Below are 23,388 nucleotides of genomic sequence, written 5' to 3' on the forward strand. Positions count from 1 at the left end.
GTTTGATCTGTCCGCTTGAAGGCTATGAGTAGTAGAGTAATAACAACTAGAGAAGAGTACTAAAGGCAAATGAAATTAAAATAAAAAGCGAAATTAAAAGGGGAATATATGATTATAGGAGGAATAAGAAGACCTTTGATGATTTTGACTCCAATTCCAATTCCGACTCCAAAACGAATGAAAAATATATATGTATGAGAATGAATGAAAAATTATGTAAGGTTGGGAGGGTGGGGGGTGTTTGGAGGGAGGTGAGAGGGAGTAAGGGTGGAATTTAGAGAATAACAGAGGAAAGCATAGAAAAAAGAAGAAAACGATCGGACCATATATAGTAAAAATTATTTCATCAATACCCCCAGCTCATCCCTGAACATTCCCAACAATTACCTGATGCAGACGTAAAATGATAGAAGAGAAGTAAAAGAAATGTGCCATGAATGATGCAAAAGACAGTGAGAGAATCATACCATATTCCAGATGACAGTGCTTGAGTTGGTGAAACACACAGACAGAGAGGAAGTGAGCGTAGAGCGCCACGTAATCGAGAAAATATATGTTGGTAGATGTCGGACAGTGGAGATAGCGAGGATTCACATGACGATCAATCAACTGATTGTCAAGCAGTTAGGAGGCTATGAGTAATGCATTCACAAGATGTTTGAATGCTTAATCTAGTAATCAACAAAACAAGAGTTAAATCACAATCCATCAAAAATATCTATAACCGACCTGCATGACCGTCAAAGGCCAATGGACCATAATCATTCCGCGGTGTCAATAGGTTATCTTCAAATATCTCGCTTCCACCATTATTTCCGTGGGAGGCGGTTGCCGCCGCTGTAGCAGAAGCACCTCGTAATGACGATGACGATTGGTTTTGTGGGTTGTTCCAGGTTGGTATGTCTATGTTGGAGCTGCGCGAAAACATATCGCCTGTACCATGGGCGTCGCTTACTCCATTTGTCGTTGGTGCTGTGTTGGAGTTCGAGATTGAGTTTTGGTTCGACATAACTATATTCTCTGCTTGAGCTCGCGAGTTGGTGGTTGGAATGTTCGCGTTAAGCGGATTATTTTCATCAAGGTTTATGTTGCCGGTTGCAGTGGTTAGCTGGTCATTGTCTGACGTGTTATTGTCGTTAGAGGATGATGTAGATTGCAGTACTGTCGAATTGAGGGCGCCGGTATTAGAGGTACTATCGGGATTATCTTGTACGGGTTGATTTTGGGAGTTGGAAGGTTTAAGGTCCACCTGGTCGTCTTCAAAGGGTTCGTTGGAATCGTCTACTTCGGCGCTAAGATCGGTATATGCGCGGCAGTTTGGACATTGGAACATAGGGTATTCCGGCGAGTGAATTAGCCGGCGAATGCACTTATAGTGCCAGACGTGAGCACATGCTGCCATAAAGAGACATTGATATGGTCGCTATATTGTCATGTTAGCTTCAAACGACTACTCCAAGTAATCCAAACATGAAAGGGGCCGAGGAGAACGGACTAAAACTGAGCCAAGACATATTGAGCATTCCTTACAGCCGGCGTAATCTGCCGCGTTGCTGCCTTTCCCAAGATTGTTAATTAGAGACGCCGTAGTTTTACTGTCAGTTATTGTTAGTATGGCTATTCCCGGCCACAAAAATATTAAAGGCATCATAAACAGCAACATACTTGAATTCATTCGCCTTCTGCTGCCACGTCCGGTTGCACTCGATCCGCATCCGTACACATCTGAAAATCATCTCCTCCCCTCCCCTAAAATCAATCCCCAGCTGTAGGATATCACCATCCCTCACAGCATACAGCCTCGAAGCCACATTTGGTTGACTCAGGCGCATGTGGTTCAAAAAAGTTCCCGAGGAGCTACCCACGTCTCGAATATGCCATTGGCCATTAACGAAGGAAAACTCACAGTGTCTCCTGCTTACGACCTTGGATTTAAAGCCAACAGGTGCATCAGAGGGATCTGTTGGATTATGCACGGGAACCCCATCACGCTCCGAATAGCGCCCCACTCGAATTACAGAAGACTCGTCCGGCAGGATCCTCGAGGTAGTCGTGAAGGGCAAAGATGGTCGTGAGTTGTGGTGAGGGTCCTGATAAGCGTAGAAGCGGATCATGGGCTTTGGTAGAGGGGTTTTGCACGTGGGATCAGAGGATGGGGGAGAAGCAGTGTCAGGTCGAGCGGGTGAATCCATGGGCCCTGGTGTGCTGTTCTGTGTAGTAGTATCAGCGGAGTTTGCAAGTCTGGCCTTACTGTTATCCTGAACCGTTGGCGGTGATGACAGTGGGCTCTGTAATGAGTCCTTGTTAGCCGGCGATACCTCTACAACAGCTATATTCCGTTGTCGCACCATGTCGGATGGCTGTGGTGATTCAGATTCAGGTTCGTTGGATGGAGTAGATCGTGAAGAGGCGGAGGATGACTGGACGTGTGAGTGAAGGTCTGAAACGGATGAGCCGCTCACGCTTTGTATCGACAGGTCCGTAGAGAGCCTTGGGTTGTTTGTTTCAGGACATTGATGATGGTCTGGTGTTGACTGGACAGGCGAGGCTGGCGTCGAAGTAGTAGTTGTAATGGGACCGGTCGTTGGGACGGCGTCCACAGCGAAACTCGAGGGTCCCGTAGAATGCAAAGAGAGACCAACAGCCCGAGAAAGGCTATTTCTATAGGAACGATAACCGCTGGAGGCGTTACCAGACAGATGGGGTTGAGTGTATGCTCTGAGGTTGCTTAAGCGGCGCAGTCGACTGGGGCGTGAACCTGGGGCAGCTGACGAGGACGGGGACTCGAGGGAGGGAAGGCTGGCAGCTGTGGCGGGGGTGGAGGACGTAGACATGAACTCGAACAGACTGCGCTCAGCAATTATAGCTGCTGCCGTGAAAGCCTTGGTCGAGAATACTGGGGCGGTGCTCAAGCAAAGTTTGTAGTTCCATATAACTGCGGCAAATCCTTCGTGGAAACTAGAGGTCCACAGTGTAGCTTTGCCATTAGGCAGCCAGGCAGAGGGTTGAATTAGAGAAGGATGCAGAGATTGAGAAGGAAAAGCAGATAGAAACCGCAACAGGAGAAACCAGGAGTCGAAGAGGGATTGTTGTGGTGTGTTATGAGTTGAAAGTAGTTTAAAGTTTGAGGTGGAGTTGGTTGAGAGTTGGGGAGAGGAAAAGTATTTGACGTTTGGAGGAGGATTGAGGCTAAATATAAACATCATACTTTAAAATGTCTATCGAATTTCTTTTTAACGCTCAACAAGAAGAGATAGTTGCTGTAAAATAATAGTACCAGAGGCAGACAGTCCGTTGATTTTTTTTTCTTTCTTCTTCAGTTTCCGTTCTCTTTTTCCTCTATCTCCGGGAACTGGTCAAGTTAAAGAGGACCTGGCCTGGCTGGCGATGAAGGTGCACACTGCGATCGTCTGCAAAGGTTGGTCAATAACTAGTTGCTATTTAATGCTATTTAGGTTGCTTGCTCCCGGAGGCAGCATCGTTTGTTGAATTATTTGGACTGACATGTGGTGGTGCAACAGGATTTCAGCTTTAACCGGATCTTTTCGGCAAACAACTCTCTCAGGCTCTTGGAATGAGACCAGAGTAGACACAAGCTGAGTAGGCTTTTTAGCTATCATGAAATTTATGCAGCTATTTAACTGTTCCATGGACTGTCGCGGTCTTTGTCACGCTGAAGCAGCCAAAAGCGCCTGCAGAAGTCGCCGTGTTGTGTTTTAGTTAAATAAATACTGACAAGAAGTGAAGACTGTACAATAAATTAAAAAAGAGGAGAAACACACCAAGGTCATTTTACCCTCCCATTATGCCCTCTGACAATCTCTAGATTCTCCAATCTTGCTAAATAGTTAACTAGTTAAGTAACTAATCCTCGGGAATTACTGGCATCCATGTCGCTAGAATTTTTACAGCCACCATACTGCTTGTTGCGCGCAATCGTATCCATGACATGGTGGTCACCATTGAGATATATCAACTGATTTCTCCTTACAGACAATATCCAATTAACGATCAAATACCTCCGGGAAAAGTCTGGGCATCTGCTGCAGATCAGTCCCTTTCATGGTTCCCAGAGGGAGTTCTAATCCAAAGTCTGTCATCTATCGGCTTCACTCAATAACTACAGTTATAACTATGGAGTAACTACACCCCATGCTTCAAATCAGTCTCACATAACTTATTATTAAATCAGCAGAGCCGGGGATTTAAATACCCAATCCACGCCAACAGGAAAAATTAACATCTTGATAATTTTAATTTCATATGTATTCGCCATCGTAATAATTGTGATAGCTGGGAGATCTATGCTTCCGCTCCGGCGTGAAGCTTCTGCCTTCATCTACAATCATATAAATGTGATATCAGTAAAGCCCTTCAGGGCGATGTTCTCTTCTCTTGGCTTTTCATAATCTACAATCACGAAACTGAGCGCGAAGCAATTGAATGAAGAAGAGACCCTCCCAATCCTAACTCATTCTACCTACAGTTCATCTCGGCCTAGTGTTTGAATCTGGATACAAAGAAATCATATCTAACTCTCAAAGCATGCAACACAACAAAAGTCGGTGGACTACAGCCTCTTGGACATGATATCACTGTCTCGAATCATGTTACTGAATTTCCCATTGAGAGCTGCAGGGAAACCTGTCGTCCGCACAATCGTTGACACTTTTAAGTCTCTGGACTTAGCGGAGCAAGCCATCAGAGACTTCTCTATTTGCCGCTGGGATGAAAGAGACTGAATTTCTCAAGATATTTCTGAGAAATTTGGTGCCTCCAACCCCACACATTATTATTCCTCAACTATACGTACGACGAATTTGTCTAAGTTTTGGAACCCATGCTTTTTTTGTAGTCGGGCGGTTTAAGAGAATTGCGGCAATTCCCTTGCGGAAAACATAAGTTGCACTAGGACTTCCATGGCCTTGAACTTAAAACAAGAGATGCTCAGGGCATAGCAAACCCGGAAGATACCTGGGAGAGTTGGGATTGCCAAACAAACTCCTCCGATTTTCTTTAAGGGAATTACGGCGAAGTCGAGGAAATGTTTAATGAAAGCCCACTTCTCTAGACAACGTACATACAGCATCAAATATCTAAAAACTAGAAGGGGATATAAAACAAGTATACACAAAACGGTGAAATTTCAAGGATCAAATTTACAAATCCAAACCAGAAATCTCGGGAAGAACCAGCCAACGCCGGAGCGCAATATACCCAAGAGGCTGCTAAAGTGATCGAATTCCATAGTAGTAAGTTTTCACGTCCTTACGACGCATATAAAACTGACACACCGACACTCTTCCAACCATACGAACTTAGTCCACCCGGGGCCACGGGCGACGCATATGACAGCGTAGAGCGCGATGCCGGTCCAAGAGCAACGCCGGCGCTGATAAGGAGCTCTTTAACCCGACCTTCCCATAAAGCACGGATATTCCAGGACTGATCAATGCGGACTTTAATCACGGAATCAGACGCATGGGAACTATTATGGCCTTCCATTTGGATATGAGAGAGCTCATTCTCAGGATTTACAGAGACTGCAGTAGCAGGAACGCCCATTTTCAATCGTGCCCAGGCCAAATTGTCCACTGCAGACGGATAAATTTTTTGGGACCTTGATTCGCTACGTCGCCATAGTTCACATCCTGCTACCATCTCGCTCTCCCAGCTGTAGACGTTGAAGCCAAAACGGGAGCTGAAGGCGAGATTGGGGGAGGCAAGGAGTGAATATGTGGTTGACATGGAACCTGTGAGGGGCGTGAGAGTGAGGGTTAAAGTGTAAGGGAAGGCGGAATGAGCGTTTTCGGTTGCAGCCGGTAATGTGGCGAATCGTAGACCGGTGGAAAGGCCAACAACGGAGGACACAGGGGAATAGTATACCTCCCCGCCAGCGGAAAGCAATGAGAGTAAAGGTCGACTGCGTTGAGATGCGGGATCTCCACGTCTCGTTTTTCTCGGATCCGGTCCGAAGTTCCATAACCCCTTGAACCCCAGCAAAGCATTGTCCGTGCTGAACAGGAACTCTGAACTATATTTGCCCGTATCGTGAAATATCTGAGTTAGTAGGGTTGCCTGAGGTGCAGACTTGGATGCTGGGGCTCGACTGGAGCAAACCGCAAGGGAAAGCTGAGTAGTGGATGATAAACGGCGGATAAATAGGCCTGTCAATGTGGTTGGAGGCGGCAGATGGAGCGTCGCATGTAATAAAGTTGGTTTGGTTTTCGGATTATCCTCTTTGCTGCAAACTGCGGCAGGTACGCTACTATGGTCATTCGCTGTAGGGTATTCAATGGGTATTGAAGGGGGGTAAATTTGTCGGTACCCAGGAACAAGATTTCGAAGAGGAATCAAAGAACTTCGACTTGGGGTATTGTGAAGAGGTATCGTTGTAAATAAATATGATATAGATCCATCTATCAACCCCACCGTACCAAGTGTGTACGTTGTCGCAAAATGAGGAGTTGACAATGATGACAGGTTAACTTTTAGCCGCTCCGGCGTTGAGAAATCGAGGAGGTCTATGGATTTAATGTAAGTTAATAGCTATTGTACAATGCAAGTTTTGTCCATGGTGTTTGCAACAACATACCATTTGCTGTCGTCGTCAGCCGTGAGTAGGAATTGTCGCGGTTCCACTTCGATGCATCGTAGAAAGCGAGTTGGATATAGTCCATGAAGTCACACATAGTGGCAGAGCGTTACTGGAACTCCCCATAGGTTATTCAACAGCATCGCCTGAGACCATTCATACACTGGGGCATTGATAGATACTATTGCTCTCGTATCATGTACATCTAAAGGAGCTCTGAGTATACACAACGATCAATTTGACGTTTGCGATTAGGCGTTTCTGATCATAGCTTATTTCCTGTTTAGTACTAGTTACATAACTAAACGTATGTTGCCCGTATCAACATTTTTCCATCCCCGTGAAGTTTAATTTTCAATATCGAAAAAATAACAAAATCCTCAAATATGTTGAAGGAGACTCGAGAGAGACGGAGAGGGAGATAACATGTGTATTTAATTCACTCCGCTAATAAAACGCCTCTTTGGTCTTCTCCCTATGATCTAAGCAAGGTCGCTTCCCACATTTCCATATCCAACATGCCTATCTCCAAACGGGCGCGTTTGGTCCACGAGTCCAAAACCGCCAAAAAATCCCACAAGGAGCAGACTCGGCGGCTCTTCGCCAATATCCAAACAGCTGTAACTCAATATGACCACATATTCCTATTTTCAGTGGATAATATGCGAAATACATATCTAAAGGACGTTCGCACTGAATTCGCTGATTCCCGGTGTGTATAAGTCCCGCCCGCTGAGCAGGGCTCTCCAAACTACATACCTCACTCGTGTATATGTGTCTCCATAGATATAACAAACCCCCCCCAAACTAACAAAGAAACCTCCAAGCCTATTCTTTGGCAAAACAAAAGTGATGGCCGTCGCCCTAGGCAACACCCCCGAAACCGCCTGCGCCCCAAACCTCAACCAACTAACCCCATTCCTAACCGGCAACGTCGGCCTCCTCTTCACCTCCCGCTCCCCGCAATCCGTCCTACAATACTTCAACTCTTTCCATCCCACTGACTTCGCGCGCGCGGGCACCGTCACAACCCGCTCTTTCACTATCCCAAGCGGCATCGTATACTCTCAAGGTGGTGAGGTACCAGCAGACCAGGACCAGCCAATTAGCCACACGATTGAGCCGATGTTGAGGAAGTTGGGGATGCCGACGAGGCTGGTTAAGGGGAAGGTTGTGTTGGAGGTGGAAGGGGAGGGGTATCAAGTTTGCAAGGCTGGAGAGACGTTGGATTCGAGGCAGACGACGCTGTTGAAGATGTTTGGGGTTGCGGTTGCGGAGTTTAGGGTTGAGATGAAGGCGCAGTGGAATCGGAAGGATGGGTCTGTTGTTATTTTGGAGAAGAAGGATCAGGATATGGAGGGTTGACTCGTTGGTGGGGGAAGATCATTATTGTCGAGACGATGTGTCCTAAGGGAAGGAAATGAGGGATTCCATGACTGGTATGTTTATGGAGTCGGAGTAAGGCGTTTTGTCTCATTTTCTTTTTTATGTTGCATATTTTCCGTGATTTATGAGACTACTAACTCTGGGTGCCCCATTCGGGCCTAATGAAGTGCAATTCTAGGAAAGTAAAATTTTCCTATATAGCTGAACCATGATGATCGTTCCTCTCTCTACTTGGACTCAAGGTACCTATCATGAAAATTGGAATGTGAATACAGACAACAAGAAGGGGAAAGTAGAGATCACAACAAAATTAACGCAAAGAAAAGCAAAAAGAGAAAGGAAAGAAATCATGCAAAAGATAGGGCTATCGCACAACATGCGAAGATCAATGCAAAGAATATTTGGACTAGCCAAATAGCCTTACCTGATCTTACCTCAAACATCAATTAGAACTCTTTATTTCTGTTTTGAGTCCTCTCAATTTCCATTTCCATTAAGCCCTAAAATACATACTTACCCACTGTTAAAGTCAGGGGCGTAACAAAGAAAGATGACTAGTGAGGATTCATCATGTCTCCGACGAGGAGCTAGGGACAACGAACAAAAGAAGTGATACAAAGCCATCCAGTTGAGCTGACAATCTTGCATAGAGGGGGTGACACGATGTAGGTAAGAAGCCTACGCCATAATCGACTATTTGGCGAAAAGAAGAATTAAATCGCGTGGGGCGTACGGATCGCTAGATGGGGTGTCTTATCTCGAACACGAACAGGAGCAGAGCTCAAACAATAATATCAAGGCCACGAATAACGATTTGTTCATGAGTACCTCGGACCTTACCCTGGACGAAAAACGGGAGTGAAAGAGAAATCGGAGAACAGAAGATACCCACCAACAAACCGTTTGTTGTGAAAATGAGAATATAGGGCAATTCAGTATCTTCTTTTGCTGCGGGGGTCATCGTAGTCGTCACCCTCGTGGTATCGTTTCCGGGAAGACTCATCATCCCGTCGCCCATACCTATCCCTGTCCCGATCACGGTCACGGTCTCTGTCTCCCCGGTAATCCCGGTCTCTATCGCCGCGATCCCTTCCACGATCTCCCCGGTCCCGGTCCCGATCCCTGTCCCTGTCCCGATCACGGTCACCATATCCATCACGAGGTCTTACCGGCTCACGATTGCTTCCCGTTACACCCCGAGGCTCCCGATCATGTCTGCCACTTGAACGATGTCCTGCTCTATCATCAAAGCCGCCGCCTCGTCTACCATCACCATACCCACCACTATTATCATACCCATTTGCTCCACCGCCAGCCCGCCCCCCGCTTGGTCCAGAAGGTGCATTTGGTGGTGGTTGACCTCCCGCACCGTTTGGTGGACCGAATCCACCGCGTCCACCTTGAAATCCAATACCTCCTCGTCCACCATATCCACGGTCACCACCACGGAATCCCCCACGCCCGAAGCCACCTCTCCCACTGAAGCCACCTCCGCCGCCACGGAATCCACCTGGACCAGAAGGTGCGAAAGCGCCAGGACCCATAGGACGAGCCGGCATGGATTTCGTATAGCCTCGTCCACCCAGCCCGCCACCAAACCGGCGTGGCTTCCAACCTTTCACAGTACGCCCGCGTTCAACATCGACTAAAACGCGGCGGTCTTTAATACGGATACCATCTGTCTCTTTGTAGGCCGCTGAAGACTCCAAGTGAATTTCGATAGCATTAGTTATGGGTTTCATTACCTTGCCTCGTTATTATAGTGGAGGTTGAAGAAAGAAACCACTAGGAATTAATATAAAGAAAGGAAAGGGGGGAGGGGGAAGGAGGGGGAGGAGATGTTTGCAGGTGTTCGGGATTCTGTACCCTTCATGTCCTTCTCGCGTTCGTAGACGATAAACGCATAACCTCTGTGGGATTTCTTGGGATTTTTCTTTGGATTATGAGTATCTACGACAATGCGAATCTTCAGGTGTAGGTACGGATGAGTTAGTTTATGTCACTTCTGCAAATGACATGTTGCAACTAATGAAACACATACCCGCTCGATGGGGCCGAAACGACCAAATTCGCGCTCCAAATCAGCTTCAACCACGTCGTAGCTCAATCGCGATACGAAAAGCGTCTTAAAAGCATCCCCCCGAACTTGAGGGTCATTGTTGGGGTTATCTATCGGATGCGATAATAAAGCGTGTCAGCAAGAAAAGTTGAACGGATAGAATGATTTCAAGCACATTCCAGTTTAGAGATTTGGGACAACATACATTCCTTGATACCCTCAGTGAGAAGCTTTTCGAGCTTAGCTTTCCTTTCCTCCTTCAGCCTCGCCTTGCGTTGAAGCCAGCTTTCAGTAGCATTGTAAGGCACCTCCTCGCCATACTTCTTCAGCTCGTCAACAAACTGCGCAACTCCAGTGATGTTACTTGGTTCTTTGTCCTCGGGAGCGCGATCTGTTGGGGGAATATAGCGTAAGGGAGGACGAGGCGCGAAGAGCGCGAGGAGGTTTGGCGGAAGCTTGTCTGTCATGGCTCATATGTAGCTATTCTTGACGCTCTCGCTGTATCTCTGATGTTTCCCCCCCTTTGCAGCAAGGCAGAGGACGACAACGCGAGAACAGGCCGAGATGCAGAAAATGATGTGTTTCCACGCTTAACCGCAGAGGCTTGACAGTCCTCAATACACATATACAAGCAAAGAGAGGTTAAGTCAATGAATGATGTTAACTCCATATAGTGCCCAGCGTCAATAAAAAGGCAACTTCTCTCACTACCGCTTTAGTACTAGCGTATTGGTTTTGGCTGATTAAGCGGTTTTCGTCATCTAGCCAATCAGCGTCCAGTTTTGCACTTCATATCAAAAGTTGAGCATTCTTCAGAATCTCCGCAGCTTAAATGAATTGCGGTGCTTGGGATGTTGGATGGTGGAACACCGAAACATTAATCAACACCAATGCCTATCCAGGGAATTCCAACTGTGGCCACCAGCCGAGTATGTATTTCCTTTTTATCCAGCAACAAAAACCCACAGAAACTGACGCAAATTGCCCTCTACAGAATGGCGTTGGCGCGTTTATCCTCCAGTGTAAACGGCTCGATTTCCATTATTGCGACTGGGCTGGTAGCTCAAGAGGAATGAAGTGAGCTACCTACCCCCCTAGCCCTCTACGGAATACCTGCAATGACCCGTCACCTATGCTGTATACCTTCCTGCAATCAAGAACTCATTTCTAACATTCTCAACCCCAGCGCATTCCTTAAATACACTCTTCCCTCCTTCGCTGCCGCGAACCCCCAAATAGAAATCCGCGTCTCCCCACGACCGAAAAAACACCCCGTAATCAAGGGCTACTACATCAATGGACGTGAAAAGGCCATCTGCGTTCGTAATCTGGAGAAGGAGCAGATACTTGCCAAGGCAACATTGCTCAAGGAGGCGAACGGGGAGAAGCTGAAGAGAGTCAGGAAGCCCGTGTGTAGTTTGAATGAGAGTGTGAGAGGTGTTTGGAGTCCTTATCATGGCGATGTGAAGACGATATGAGATGGGAATGGGATGGATAGGGTGTGTGACGGGGCTTGGCTGTTTGCCAGAACAAGTCCCTCTTTTTTAAAGGGTTGTGATGGCTATTGTTTTTAAGTCTATCGATATTGGTCTCATTGCTTATTAGGAGTATATATTTGCTTTGTTATGGGTTGGATCGGCGGATTTGCATAGACTCTTTAATGCCTTGTGTTCTGAATGAATATATTAAAGACTTAATGTTGCCCTTTGTTAGAACATTCCTATGGTATATTATCAGTTATTAGTCCTGCTGTGCAATACTCTATACACACCATAAAACTTGGATTGGTCTGTTGGGACTTCTATAAATCAAAAATCTTTATACAAAAACCAATCCACAAGATTTCATAATTAAACAAGGTTATCGCTGTTGCCACTACCATTAAACACTCACTCTAAATACTCATGTGCATCACTTTCATATAATAAAAAATAGAAAATGTGTACAGATCAATTATGCAATTCCATATAAACCGTCGCTATGCTTGTAAACAGTGAATAGGAAGAAGAAACAAATACTGCAAAAGAAAAAGAAAAGAAAAGAAAAAAGAAAGAAAGAAAAAGAAAAGAAAAAGAAAAAAGGAGGAATTAAAAAAAAAAAGAGAAAAAAAAATAAAAAGGAAAAATCGGCAACATTAGAGATAGATTTGAAACATCGCGCGTGGTTGGCTTATCGGCTTGCCACAGTCTGGAACGACGCATTTTGAAAATGGTTTCGTTTTTGACGGGCTGGTGTTGTCTGACCGTTTTCTTGACATCGCTCGGTTTCTCGTACATTGGCCGCAGTAGACCTGAAGAGGACAGTTAGTTTATAAATCGATTTTGATTTTTGATTTTTGATTTTTTTTTTAATTTTAATTTAATTTTTTTGACTCTAGGGGATCACGTAAGAGAACATACGTGTCCACATGGTTTAGCCACCCATATCTGCCGCTGTAGATCACCGCCAGTGCCTAGTTCATGATCGCAATTTGGACAAACGACAACCTCAGACTCCCCAACAGTCCTTGTAAACCCTGGTGGAGGTGCTTCAGGTGCCGTATAAGCAGGTGACTGTTGTGTCTCTCCAGGCGTAATTCCTGCCGCTGTGTAATCTAACTCGACAGGAAAATCTTCATCTATGTCAACCTGGGGCCGTTCTCCGACCCAAAACGGTGCTATGTTGGTAGGATATGCTCTGGCCAGGTTGCGGGTTCTAAGCCCGATCTCTTCTCGAAGAGCATCCTGCCTGCGAAAATATGACGGAGGCCCATTTCCTCGAATCCTCCTAATCATGTCCATAAGGCTTGAACCTCTCAAGGGTGGGGGGCCTTCTCGATTTAGAGGGGCAATGTCATTTGACCGGGTTAGTGGAGGGCGGACTGTAGTACCTAGAAATTGTACTTCTGGGCTTGAAAACTGTTGTGGCTCGTTTGTACTAGATGAACCTGCCTCCAAATCAACAACATCTGCCATTATATTTCTTCCAAATCGAGGTGGACGTGCAATGCGTCCTGGTCGTTGTCTTGGGGGGGTTCTGGGAGGCTGGTCTGACAGAGGGTTATCGGGCTCATCGGTCAAATCGATGATGTTTTGCTGATGAGGAAGAGGTGGAGGAGAAAATGTAGGGGCTGATGTCGTCGCCATTATTGGTCTCCTGAAGTCGTAGCCGTTTCCTGGAAATCGCATGTACGGGATGGGTGGGATCGCTGGATGTTGGGCTGGGAGAGGAAGCCGGTAGTTGTTGTTAGAAGTAGAAGGCTCTGCATGATCCCATGGGGAACTACTTTGGCTGGGAGGATGGGAGCCTAGCATCTCATGGTGAGGTCGCTGGAATGGATGTCAAAAATTAACCAGCTGTTAGTTTGAGAGCGAAATAGATGCTTGGATGTGGTTGTGGTTGGTGGTGGTGGGCGGTTGCGGTTGAAAGGTGGCGGAAGTGACGAAGGGCGTCCACGCTTACTTTTCTAGACTGCCGGGCAGCCAAAACATGAATATTCAGGTCTCCATTCATGATAGATAGCTAAGTGGAAAAAGAGAAGGAAAAGGGCGCCGTGGTTGGAGGTGAGGTGGTTGTCAGATTGAGGGGTTGAAAGAGGAGTTGTCCAACGTTCGGATGAGAGTGGTTTGGTGGTGGTTCGAGTCCACTTAATGGTTCTGCACTCCTCCAAAATCCTGGTTGAGCCCTCATTTGTAGCCCCCAACAATCAGTGGCAATCACGGCTTCAGCAGAGTGGCTACAGAGAAGAAGAGAAATTCTAGCAACGCAAAGGAACCAACTGAGCAACTTTGGGCACTGTAAGGGTCGTATCTATTGAGAGCTATGCCAAGGTTGTTAAGGAGGAATTCTCCCTTGGAAGTTATAACTATTGAGGTTGAGAAGAGAAAACAATTCACCTGTATCGTATTAACTAATCATTGGCGCCAGCAATTTCAAACGAAAACAAAACATAGCATGCAAAATATATTAGAATACAATTGACCTGACAACAGAAACTGTTATAATCATCATGGTTTTGACTCCAACACCGTAAGAGCGCCCTCGGTATTCAGCACGACTATGCCCTGGGCTGATTTCCTCCATTCCACCGCAACTGCCGGGACTGCACTCCTCAGAGGCTCTGACCATTGCTTGGACGTCTTGGAATAGTGCCGTACGGTCACTCCATTTGGTCCGCCTGTCAATAAAAATTGCCCGGTGTAGTCCCAGCTGATGGAATCCACTCGATTTCCCGTTTCCAGAACCTTCACCTCAGCTGACTTGCGCAAATCCCAAATTGAGACGGTAGACGAGTTCTCAGTTACAGATGCCAGCCATGTGCCATTCTCTGAAAAGAATAGAGCTTTAAGCGCACCGGTAGAACTGAAATTGGCCGCACTTGCTCCTGTTCTAACGTCGAAGATCTTAATTTGCCCGTCGGCACCGCCAGCAGCGAGAATGTGGCCGTCAGGGTGGAATTTGACACAGGATAAAGCTTAAGATACAATTAGTAACCAGTTGGCAACATTATTCCCGGATTACGTACCAGAATCACAGTAGATCTGAGTGATTACTGCATTTGTCGTAAGATCGTAGAGGACATAACTTTTATCCACACCTACAGACGCGAGGATGTCACCTGTCGCGTGGGCTGCCAACGAAAGGGCTTCTCCTGCATGAGAATTGAAACTGGCAATCTCTGTTCCATTTTCAAATAATTTCACAGTGCCAGTGGATGTTGCGACGGCTGCCTTGTCTCCTATCCATATAGCATCTGTGACGGCACCCCCAACTTTCAACGACGACACTATCCGCTTCTCAGACAGGGAATATATCCCTGCTACTCCATCGACACCTCCCACCAACGCCAGCTCACCAGAGGAATCGAGGGACAAGAACTTTCCACCAGGATAAAGCACTTCGGATGTCTCTGTGGGTTTGAGCTCTTGTATGATTTCCACCGTTGCCCATTCCTCCGGAACAGTTCGTTTGCGACGTGTTTTCGATAACCTGTGTAACATTAAAATCAATCGTAGGCACATACTCTGTTATCGGGGATAGGAGCATACTTTTCTTGTGTAGCATCTATCCTAGCAATGACAGCAGGCAGTAGCCCAGTGCTATCTACTTGCATAGCATCGCCATTGCTGGGAGCACGACCTGCGCCCACCGAAACCTTAGACAATGCGTCGCGAGCCTCATCTCGTTCCTTTGTGAGTCTTGCAATGACTCGAACAGCAGCGTCATGTTGGTACAATGCGGTACTAAGTTCTTGTCGGGTCTGAGCTAGGGTCTGTTGCAAAGTGTATGTTTCAAGCGCAAGGGCGTCCCATTCTTCCTGGAAAACTCCTAGGAGGGACGGAATTGATGTAAGGGTGGGAGGACGCGGTCGAACAACTCGGGCCGATTTGAGCTCTACGAGGTCTTCGACCGTAAGATCTTCGCCAGTTACTGGATCTTTGCCATTTTCTGAAACATAGGCCTCGATAAGGCGCTTCTCAAAAACATTTCCTGGGTCAATGTTAACATGACAGCTGTATCTTTGGGAGTTCGAAGTGAGTGAAGGGGGAGCTACAAACCACTCTTTCGCGAAACTACAGGGACCTGAGGAGCCTCACCAGAAACTATATGGACATATTAGTAGCTTTCCAACATAATCAAATGTTGTCGAGAAGACTCACTTGCGCACAGCATGGTTACTGATCTTGTTCGGTGGGTAATCGGCTTGAGAAGTCCGCCAGAGCTGTCAGTTTTTTGCGGTGTTGATTTCAATGAACGGATTTTGGAGTGCGGAGTTAAGTGGTTCCGCTCCGAAGTTTTGATCAAAGGTAAGATCTCGCCAAATCTTTAACCATTGACTCATGAGAAAAAACGACCAACCATTAAAGTACCTTGACGGTTCAAAGTCCCATTCAGCAGAGTACGTGGTCATTTATTTGACAAGTTTGTATATGAGGTTTTATATACAATTTGGTTGTACGCTGAGACCTAGATGGCCTGAACATCGTCAACAGATACGGCCGTCCGAGTCTCCAGCATGAGATCGCATCGGAAGCAATGATAAGTCTCTCAAATACTCTCCGCTCCCTCTAAATGTGATACACAAACCCTTGAGAACCTCTCTGTCCTCATATCCATCTGCTTGCCATGAGTTTCAATGCAAAACACCTTACCTACGGTATGTTTTGATACGCTCAACTGGCAGACTATTTCTGTCAAGCTATTCTATGTAGTCTAACATCTGTATACAGACAAGAGGGAGCCTGCATTTCTTCGGAAACTACGGAGCGAATATGACAATGGAAGTTGTGTTCGCAATAATAGACCAAAGCCGTTCCCTACCAAAAAGAGGGATGCTGATGATGATGACGCCCCCACATACGTCGACGAGGACAGCAACGAGGTAATATCTAAAGAGGAATACGAAGCACTGGTGAGGAGGAATGATGACAACAAAATCGTGGAGAACTCAAGAAACAACAGAGAGGATGCGAGTGATCAAGCCAAGTCACCACAAGTTGAAACAAATGGCGAGGCGCCAGTAGAACCGCAAGGCTCCATGACCAAGCAGAAGCAACAGGTTGTGGAGATTGGTGGAACAAAGAAACGAAAGCAAGGAAAAGTAATTGGACAGGAGGCTACTGGCGAGGATGCAAAGAAACCCCAAGCGTTACGGAAACCGAAGCAGAAGAAGAAGATTAAGCTCTCATTTAATGATGGAGACTGAGCTGTCCTATAATCAACAGATTGCATTTGTTCTAAGACACTAGCAATACCAATAATCTCCGGATTTATTTATGTATTTCCGCCACGTAGAATATAGAAAGCAATATGTTATGCACAATTCCACTGCATCATAATTTTACGTTTCCGTCGCAGTATGATATTACTATGGTGGGCAGTGTGCTGCCCGCGTCCAGGTGGCGCTCTTAAGTGGGCAATGACTAATCCCCCTTGAAATGGATCCAATAAACCAACAGCGAAGAATCGCAATGAGAAATTTATATATGTACATGGATGGGAAAATATTCAACCCAAACAACTTCACGTATTTTACGTTGTTTTGGAGTTATTATCTTAAGATTTTAGATTGTGCGAACATCGGTCCCTGGGACTCGCACGCAAAGCCTATAAGCCTGATTGGAGAGCAGCTAGGCACTAGGTACTGCCCATCTTTTCTTGCAGTGCCACCAAATCATTTTGGTTGCTTCTCACAAATATTCTCTATTTTGTTTGGGATAATTATATGTCCAAATGCCTGTAGTTAATGTTGAAGATCTTGTCCGTCTTCAGCAGAAGGCGGAAGATATTAGAAATGCATGCCTACCCTACCCCACTATCAAACACCTCTCCTTCGATCAACCTATACCGCACAAGCTACATATGGATATGGGCTAACGTTTCTAACAGATATGTATCCTTGCTCATGTCGTAAGTGGACTGAATACCCTGGTTTTTGAAGGGTCAGCTGTTGAGATATATTCCGCTTTAGGATCACGGAAAGACGTCCCTTACAGACAGCTTGATTGCCACAAATGGCATCATCTCACCGAAGATGGCCGGGAAAATCCGCTATCTGGACTCTCGCGCGGATGAGCAGCTTCGAGGAATCACGATGGAGTCTTCTGCCATATCTCTCTATTTCTCCATGCTTAGAAGGGCATCCAAAAACGACGATCCGGAGCAGAGAGAATACCTGATCAATCTAATTGACTCTCCAGGCCATATTGATTTCAGCAGCGAGGTGTCCACAGCCTCTAGACTATGTGATGGTGCTCTTGTTCTAGTAGACGTGGTCGAAGGCGTTTGTAGTCAAACCGTTACTGTGTTGCGGCATACATGGGTTGAGCATCTCAAGCCAATTTTAGTCATCAATAAGCTCGATCGACTGATAACAGAACTGAAAATGACTCCCACAGAAGCGTATTCGCATCTCAGCAGGCTGCTTGAACAGGTTAATGCTGTCATCGGAAGCTTCTATCAAGGTGAACGCATGGAAGAAGACTTGCTTTGGCGGGAGAGAATGGAGGAGCGTGTCAACGCTGCGACCGCCAAAGAGAAAGACCGTACGATACGGCTTACGGATAACATATCAGATACCACCTCTCAGACCGATCCAGCGGAAGGTGAATTTGAAGAGCGCGATGACGAGGATCTCTACTTTTCACCGGAGAAAAACAATGTCATATTCTGTAGCGCAACTGATGGGTGGGCTTTTACTATTCGTCAATTTGCACGCCTATATGAGAAAAAACTAGGCTTTAGAAGGTCTCTTTTGGAAAAGGTCCTATGGGGCGACTTCTATCTCGATCCGAAAACCAAACGAGTCCTTGGCCAAAAGCATCTAAAAGGACGTAATTTGAAACCGATGTTTGTTCAACTTGTTCTGGAGACGATATGGGCAGTGTACAATGCAGCCACTGGGGATGGCTATGGAAAGGGGTAAGATATTCTGTTCCTCTACTTTTCTTGCATCAGCTAACAAATTTGGCCAGTGATCTGGCCTTGTTGGAGAAAATCACTAAATCTCTAGGGATTACAATTCCAGCCCATGTATTGCGTTCACGAGATCCAAGAAATACCCTTTCAGCCATATTTTCATCCTGGCTTCCGCTTTCAACAGCCGTCTTAGTCTCCGTGATCGAATATCTCCCTAGTCCTCCAGTTTCGCAAGCGTCAAGGCTCCCAGACATGATCAAAGACTTGCCGGGTTCTGATGCCATTAGTCCAAGAGTGATTGAAGCAATGGTCAACTTTAAAAAAGGGAAAGATGATCCAATTGTGGCATACGTGAGCAAAATGGTTTCTGTCCGCGAGAGTGAACTCCCTCAAAATACGCGGCTACCGGGAGGTATGCTAAGCGCGGAAGAAGCACGGGATATGGCCAGGAGGAAACGAGAGGAGATTGCGAAGTTACAGGCACAAAGTAATGGAGAGTCACAAACTGATAGTTTTGCCCAAGTAACGACCGCCTTCGTAAGCGCAAGCATAGAAGAGACTGATCAGGCCCGGGTGGAAGAAAGGGAGAATCCTGAGCACCTCATCGGCTTTGCACGAATATATTCCGGCACACTCTCTGTTGGGGACTCGATATATGTTATCCCCCCAAAATTTTCACCATCACATCCCCACGGGCCGCCTACACCGCACAAAGTGGAAGTAAAAGCTCTTTATTTGCTTATGGGGCGAAACCTGGAAACCTTGCAAAGTGTTCCAGCGGGCGTTGTTTTTGGTATTGCTGGTATGGAAGGCCACGTTCTAAAGACAGGGACACTGTGCAGTCAACTGGAGGGGGCAGTGAATTTGGCGGGAGTTACGTTGTCGACTCCTCCCATTGTTCGCGTCGCGCTCGAGCCTGTGAACCCTTCAGACTTAAATAAGATGATCTCTGGTCTAAAGCTGTTGGAAAGGAGTGACCCCTGTGCACAGTACGAAATTCTCCCCAGCGGGGAGCACGTCATTGTCACAGCTGGGGAATTACATCTTGAACGATGTCTGAAAGATCTACGAGAGCGGTTTGCCAAATGCGAAATTCAGGCTGGAGAGCCCATTGTCCCTTATCGTGAGACCATAATAAGTGCGCCGGAGATGGCGCCTCCGAAGAACGCCGACCTTCCTCGTGGAACCATACAAAGTATCTCAGCGTCAAAACAAATAACTATACAACTAAGGATACGACCTCTACCCGCGGAAGTAACTGAATTTTTAACCAAAACTGCAGCTACAATTAAGAAATTCTATGCGGAAAGGAGGACAGGAGCCAACAAGGACATCACAGAAACAAACACCAGCGGTGAAATAGATGATCATATTGATGTAAGTAATGGCGAGACCGCTGTTAGGAAGATACTTTCCCTTGAGGAGTTTAAGAAAGAGCTGCAAAACAAGTTCAATGAATCCAAAGAAGAGAAAGACACCTGGAAGGATATTGTGGATAGAATCGTCGAGTTCGGCCCGAGAAGAACAGGCCCTAACATTCTTGTCGACTCAACGTTAACAAGCTTGTGTGATAAGCTGTAAGTTACGCTAAATTAAAGTCTTCCTTCTCTTCTATATACACTGGCTGATGCTCAATTAAGATTAATACAAGACGCATCGCAAAGCACATCAAGTCAAGGGCCTCAGCCTGCCTCACAGGCATCAGCAGAACACCAGCGACGCAGCATGAACCTCTTCTCTGATAAGATCTCTTACGCATTCCAACTCGCCACTTCGCAGGGCCCCCTGTGCAACGAACCTATCCAGGGCATTGCTGTTTTCATAGAAGATGTCTCTGTTACGGAAAAAGGTGAGGAGGAGCTTGGCCGTCTTACTGGTGAAGTCATCAGATCCGTACGAGATGCCGTATGGCAAGGGTTCCTTGACTGGAGCCCGCGCATACTCCTGGCGATGTACAGTTGCGAGATTCAAGCGTCTAGTAAGTTGGAAACACTACCCTAGTTCCCTACACAATTATACCCAAATACCCAAGTACCCCCATTCCCCCAAATCCTCAAAAATCACCCGCACATACAAAAACTAACCCACAAAACCCACAAACCAGCCGAAGTCCTCGGCCGCGTCTACGGCGTAATAACACGACGAAGAGGCCGCATCCTCTCTGAAGCCATGAAAGAAGGCACGCCCTTCTTCACAATTCTCTCCCTCTTACCAGTGGCCGAATCTTTCGGCTTCTCCGACGAGATCCGGAAACGTACCTCGGGGGCCGCCTCGCCACAGCTAATCTTTGCTGGCTTTGAGATGCTGGACGAGGACCCATTCTGGGTTCCTGCGACGGAGGAGGAATTGGAGGATCTGGGGGAGCTGGCGGACCGCGAGAATGTGGCAAAGAGGTACATGGATCGGGTCAGGAGCAGGAAGGGGTTAGTTGTTAAGGGGAAGAAGTTGGTGAAGGATGCAGAGAAGCAGAAGACGTTGAAGCGGTGAAGGGGTAAGGGCTGCCTGGGTGTGATATGAGTGAGGGGGTTGAAGAGGGTTCGGGGTATTTGAGTGGGATATAATGATTATGGGATTGATTTGTCTCGTCCTGTTTGGAATATTTCTTTGATCTTATTGTTAGGTGTGGCTTACGGTAATGGATTAAACAAAAAGAATATAAATATATAAATAACAAAAGTCTTTTAGACTTTGACATTGGCACTTCTTTCACCTCGGATTTTATTTCTTTTTGAATTACCGCGCCCTGTTTTGAGATCTCCAATTACCATTTTCGTTTTGCACAATGAGAGAGTTCCGGTACTACCTTTCTCAGAAGTACATGGCTTCCAGGAAGGGAGATATAAACTCTTTTCTCTCAAATCAGTAAATATTGAATTCACCATCCTCAACAAATGACCTTTTTGAAACAAGTATACTAACTTGAAATCTGTAACATACTTTATTTTTTTTAGTATCTTGCCTCCTGTTCCCATTGATCACACCAATATCATATACCTATCCATAATAATCAACCTCTTTCACATACCTTCATTCTCGAAGAAGATGAAAATCCAGATTCAAGTTGTAAATATATATAGATATCATAATTTCATCATATCAATTGACTGAATAATATACTATAATCTCTGAGCGGTTTCACCGTTCATCATGCTCAAGACACATATTTGGATGGATCCAAATCTGTCAAATTACATGAAGTAAGGGGCCTATAGTTCTCCACAGCGACTCTGGCCCAATATGCTCTGGCGAAGGCCATAAGGAGGATCATCTAATACTCAACAGCTATGAATGTGTGAGAGCACCACTTCACAAGAGAAGCAAATATATTGAAGACATCCATCAATCCGTCCCGACCTTTCTCTTCTTCCCTTGCATTATAGATGTTGAACACGGAACAAAAGAATCTCTCAGAAAGAGAGAAGCAAAAGGCCTCAACCAACCCTGGGCCCCCTCTCCTCCCCTTCAAAACGGCCTAGCAACCTTCCTCCACTCCCTCCTCCCTGTCTTTCCATCAACCATCTCTCTCCAACTAACCGGCACAAGCACATTCCCCGCCTCACTCCTCCCCATAACAACTCCCAACTCATTTCGCGCCGTCGAACAGTAATAAAAGCTCTGATCGCCCAACGAAATCACCACGGCCCGCACAATGTCGCCGACGCGGAACATCTCGTCCATCACGACGCTGTCCTTTTCGACGGTGCGCACGTCTTCTTTGCGGATTAGGGCTTGGAAGCGGAGGTCGTCGGCGTTGAGGGGGTCGGCGTTTGTGGTGGAAAGGAGGGAGGGGTTGACGGTGTTGGTGGTGTCGTAGGATGGGGAAGTAGGGTTGAGAGGGTGGTTGTCGTCGAGGACGACGAGGATGGAGAGGGTTGCTTGGCGTTTCTGGACGCGGGTGACGCGGGCGAGGACGATAGAGTCTACCGCAGGGAGGGTGTTGTATTTATATTTTTGTCTTTTCAGAGTGGTAGTTGCTGCTGCTGCTGCTGTTGTTGTTGCTGTCGTCGTTGTCGCTGCATTTAATTGCCGTTGTGAATGTGGAGTTCCATTTATCCCAACCTGCTGTTGCGGCTGCTTCCCCGCATCTGCACATGCATCATTGACTGTCTGCGCAAAAGAGCGTGCGATAGTTACCAGTTCCCTCCGTTGTTTGGTGTTTGCTTGTTGCTGTTGTTGTTTCGATAATTCCTCGATCTTTTTGAGAATGACAGGTCCAGCTATCGAGGCGCAGACGAAGGAGTCTTGGATGTGTGTTCCCGGACCGGGAATGAAGGATGAGGCGGGGCCTAACCGTTGACCGGGAACGGCAATTGAGGGAAGTGGAATTGCCATCTATATATGTGGATGAGTGTTTAAATGTGTTGATGGAGGAATACCCTCTACGGTCAAAAAGGATGGCAGGTAGAAACAGCTGTCGGGATTATGATGAAAACAGATATTATTTGTGACAGAATAATTACAACAATGGGGAGAGGAATCTTCCTAAAAGCTTATCCCTTCATAAAAGCTGTAAAAGAAATCCAGAAAGCTAGCTGTAAGTTGGAGGATATTTTTCACTATGTGATTCGTCCTACCTTGAATTTTGATCGGAAAGGTTGAAGATGTAAAACTAGCGCGCAGACCAAGGTCACATTAGACGCGCGTCTATAGGGAACCCTGGCTGCAGTAATGCGGGGGATGACGTCACTTATGAGAAGCTCAGACCAGGTAAGGGATATTCTCACTTCAAAGCTACTAATGTATACAAGCAACAGAAACGAAGGATGAAACAAAGATAAACTCAATAGAGAATTGCAAAAAATACATTGCTCTGCTACTAACCCAAATAATCCAAAGCAGCATCTCATGAAAGATGCACATTTATATATATTGATAGCTCGACACTGCATATACTCTTTTCTCTTCTCCCTCAATGGTATCTGAGCTAAATAACCTATACCCATTTCTCTAA

General features: G+C 46.3%; 10 protein-coding genes across 10 annotated transcripts; 4 read left to right on the forward strand and 6 right to left on the reverse strand.

Moving 5' to 3' along the window:
- Positions 1–718: 718 nt before the first annotated feature.
- On the reverse strand, positions 719–3,203 carry PADG_06895 (uncharacterized protein; the record flags this gene model as incomplete). The annotated part of the gene is made up of 3 exons (XM_010763827.1): positions 719–1,423; positions 1,496–1,595; positions 1,666–3,203. 3 exons carry the CDS (start codon positions 3,201–3,203, stop codon positions 719–721), a joined length of 2,343 nt encoding a protein of 780 aa, XP_010762129.1.
- Positions 3,204–5,268: 2,065 nt separating this feature from the next.
- Positions 5,269–6,692, reverse strand: PADG_06896 (mitochondrial distribution and morphology protein 10; the record flags this gene model as incomplete). The annotated part of the gene is made up of 2 exons (XM_010763828.1): positions 5,269–6,524; positions 6,596–6,692. The coding sequence occupies 2 exons, from the start codon at positions 6,690–6,692 to the stop codon at positions 5,269–5,271; spliced, it is 1,353 nt and encodes a 450-aa protein (XP_010762130.1).
- A 421-nt stretch (positions 6,693–7,113) lies between these two features.
- Positions 7,114–7,960, forward strand: PADG_06897 (uncharacterized protein; the record flags this gene model as incomplete). Its single annotated transcript, XM_010763973.1, has 2 exons — positions 7,114–7,307; positions 7,423–7,960. 2 exons carry the CDS (start codon positions 7,114–7,116, stop codon positions 7,958–7,960), a joined length of 732 nt encoding a protein of 243 aa, XP_010762275.1.
- A 953-nt stretch (positions 7,961–8,913) lies between these two features.
- PADG_06898 (uncharacterized protein) lies at positions 8,914–10,507 on the reverse strand (the record flags this gene model as incomplete). The annotated part of the gene is made up of 4 exons (XM_010763974.1): positions 8,914–9,677; positions 9,848–9,947; positions 10,023–10,150; positions 10,246–10,507. The coding sequence occupies 4 exons, from the start codon at positions 10,505–10,507 to the stop codon at positions 8,914–8,916; spliced, it is 1,254 nt and encodes a 417-aa protein (XP_010762276.1).
- Positions 10,508–10,930: 423 nt separating this feature from the next.
- PADG_06899 (mitochondrial 54S ribosomal protein MRPL51) lies at positions 10,931–11,518 on the forward strand (the record flags this gene model as incomplete). The annotated part of the gene is made up of 3 exons (XM_010763975.1): positions 10,931–10,969; positions 11,035–11,117; positions 11,227–11,518. The coding sequence occupies 3 exons, from the start codon at positions 10,931–10,933 to the stop codon at positions 11,516–11,518; spliced, it is 414 nt and encodes a 137-aa protein (XP_010762277.1).
- A 656-nt stretch (positions 11,519–12,174) lies between these two features.
- PADG_06900 (uncharacterized protein) lies at positions 12,175–13,333 on the reverse strand (the record flags this gene model as incomplete). Its single annotated transcript, XM_010763829.1, has 2 exons — positions 12,175–12,330; positions 12,440–13,333. 2 exons carry the CDS (start codon positions 13,331–13,333, stop codon positions 12,175–12,177), a joined length of 1,050 nt encoding a protein of 349 aa, XP_010762131.1.
- Positions 13,334–14,026: 693 nt separating this feature from the next.
- On the reverse strand, positions 14,027–15,692 carry PADG_06901 (E3 ubiquitin-protein ligase PRP19; the record flags this gene model as incomplete). Its single annotated transcript, XM_010763976.1, has 5 exons — positions 14,027–14,493; positions 14,545–15,008; positions 15,068–15,509; positions 15,578–15,622; positions 15,680–15,692. 5 exons carry the CDS (start codon positions 15,690–15,692, stop codon positions 14,027–14,029), a joined length of 1,431 nt encoding a protein of 476 aa, XP_010762278.1.
- Positions 15,693–16,145: 453 nt separating this feature from the next.
- Positions 16,146–16,725, forward strand: PADG_06902 (uncharacterized protein; the record flags this gene model as incomplete). The annotated part of the gene is made up of 2 exons (XM_010763977.1): positions 16,146–16,176; positions 16,250–16,725. The coding sequence occupies 2 exons, from the start codon at positions 16,146–16,148 to the stop codon at positions 16,723–16,725; spliced, it is 507 nt and encodes a 168-aa protein (XP_010762279.1).
- An 828-nt stretch (positions 16,726–17,553) lies between these two features.
- On the forward strand, positions 17,554–20,924 carry PADG_06903 (GTPase RIA1; the record flags this gene model as incomplete). The annotated part of the gene is made up of 4 exons (XM_010763830.1): positions 17,554–18,440; positions 18,494–20,014; positions 20,078–20,415; positions 20,542–20,924. 4 exons carry the CDS (start codon positions 17,554–17,556, stop codon positions 20,922–20,924), a joined length of 3,129 nt encoding a protein of 1,042 aa, XP_010762132.1.
- Positions 20,925–21,899: 975 nt separating this feature from the next.
- On the reverse strand, positions 21,900–22,769 carry PADG_06904 (exosome non-catalytic core subunit CSL4; the record flags this gene model as incomplete). The annotated part of the gene is made up of 1 exon (XM_010763978.1): positions 21,900–22,769. The coding sequence occupies one exon, from the start codon at positions 22,767–22,769 to the stop codon at positions 21,900–21,902; it is 870 nt and encodes a 289-aa protein (XP_010762280.1).
- Positions 22,770–23,388: the final 619 nt, after the last annotated feature.

Source organism: Paracoccidioides brasiliensis (genome assembly GCF_000150735.1).
Source record: "Paracoccidioides brasiliensis Pb18 unplaced genomic scaffold supercont2.9, whole genome shotgun sequence".
In the NCBI taxonomy this organism is placed as follows: Eukaryota; Fungi; Ascomycota; class Eurotiomycetes; order Onygenales; family Ajellomycetaceae; genus Paracoccidioides; species Paracoccidioides brasiliensis.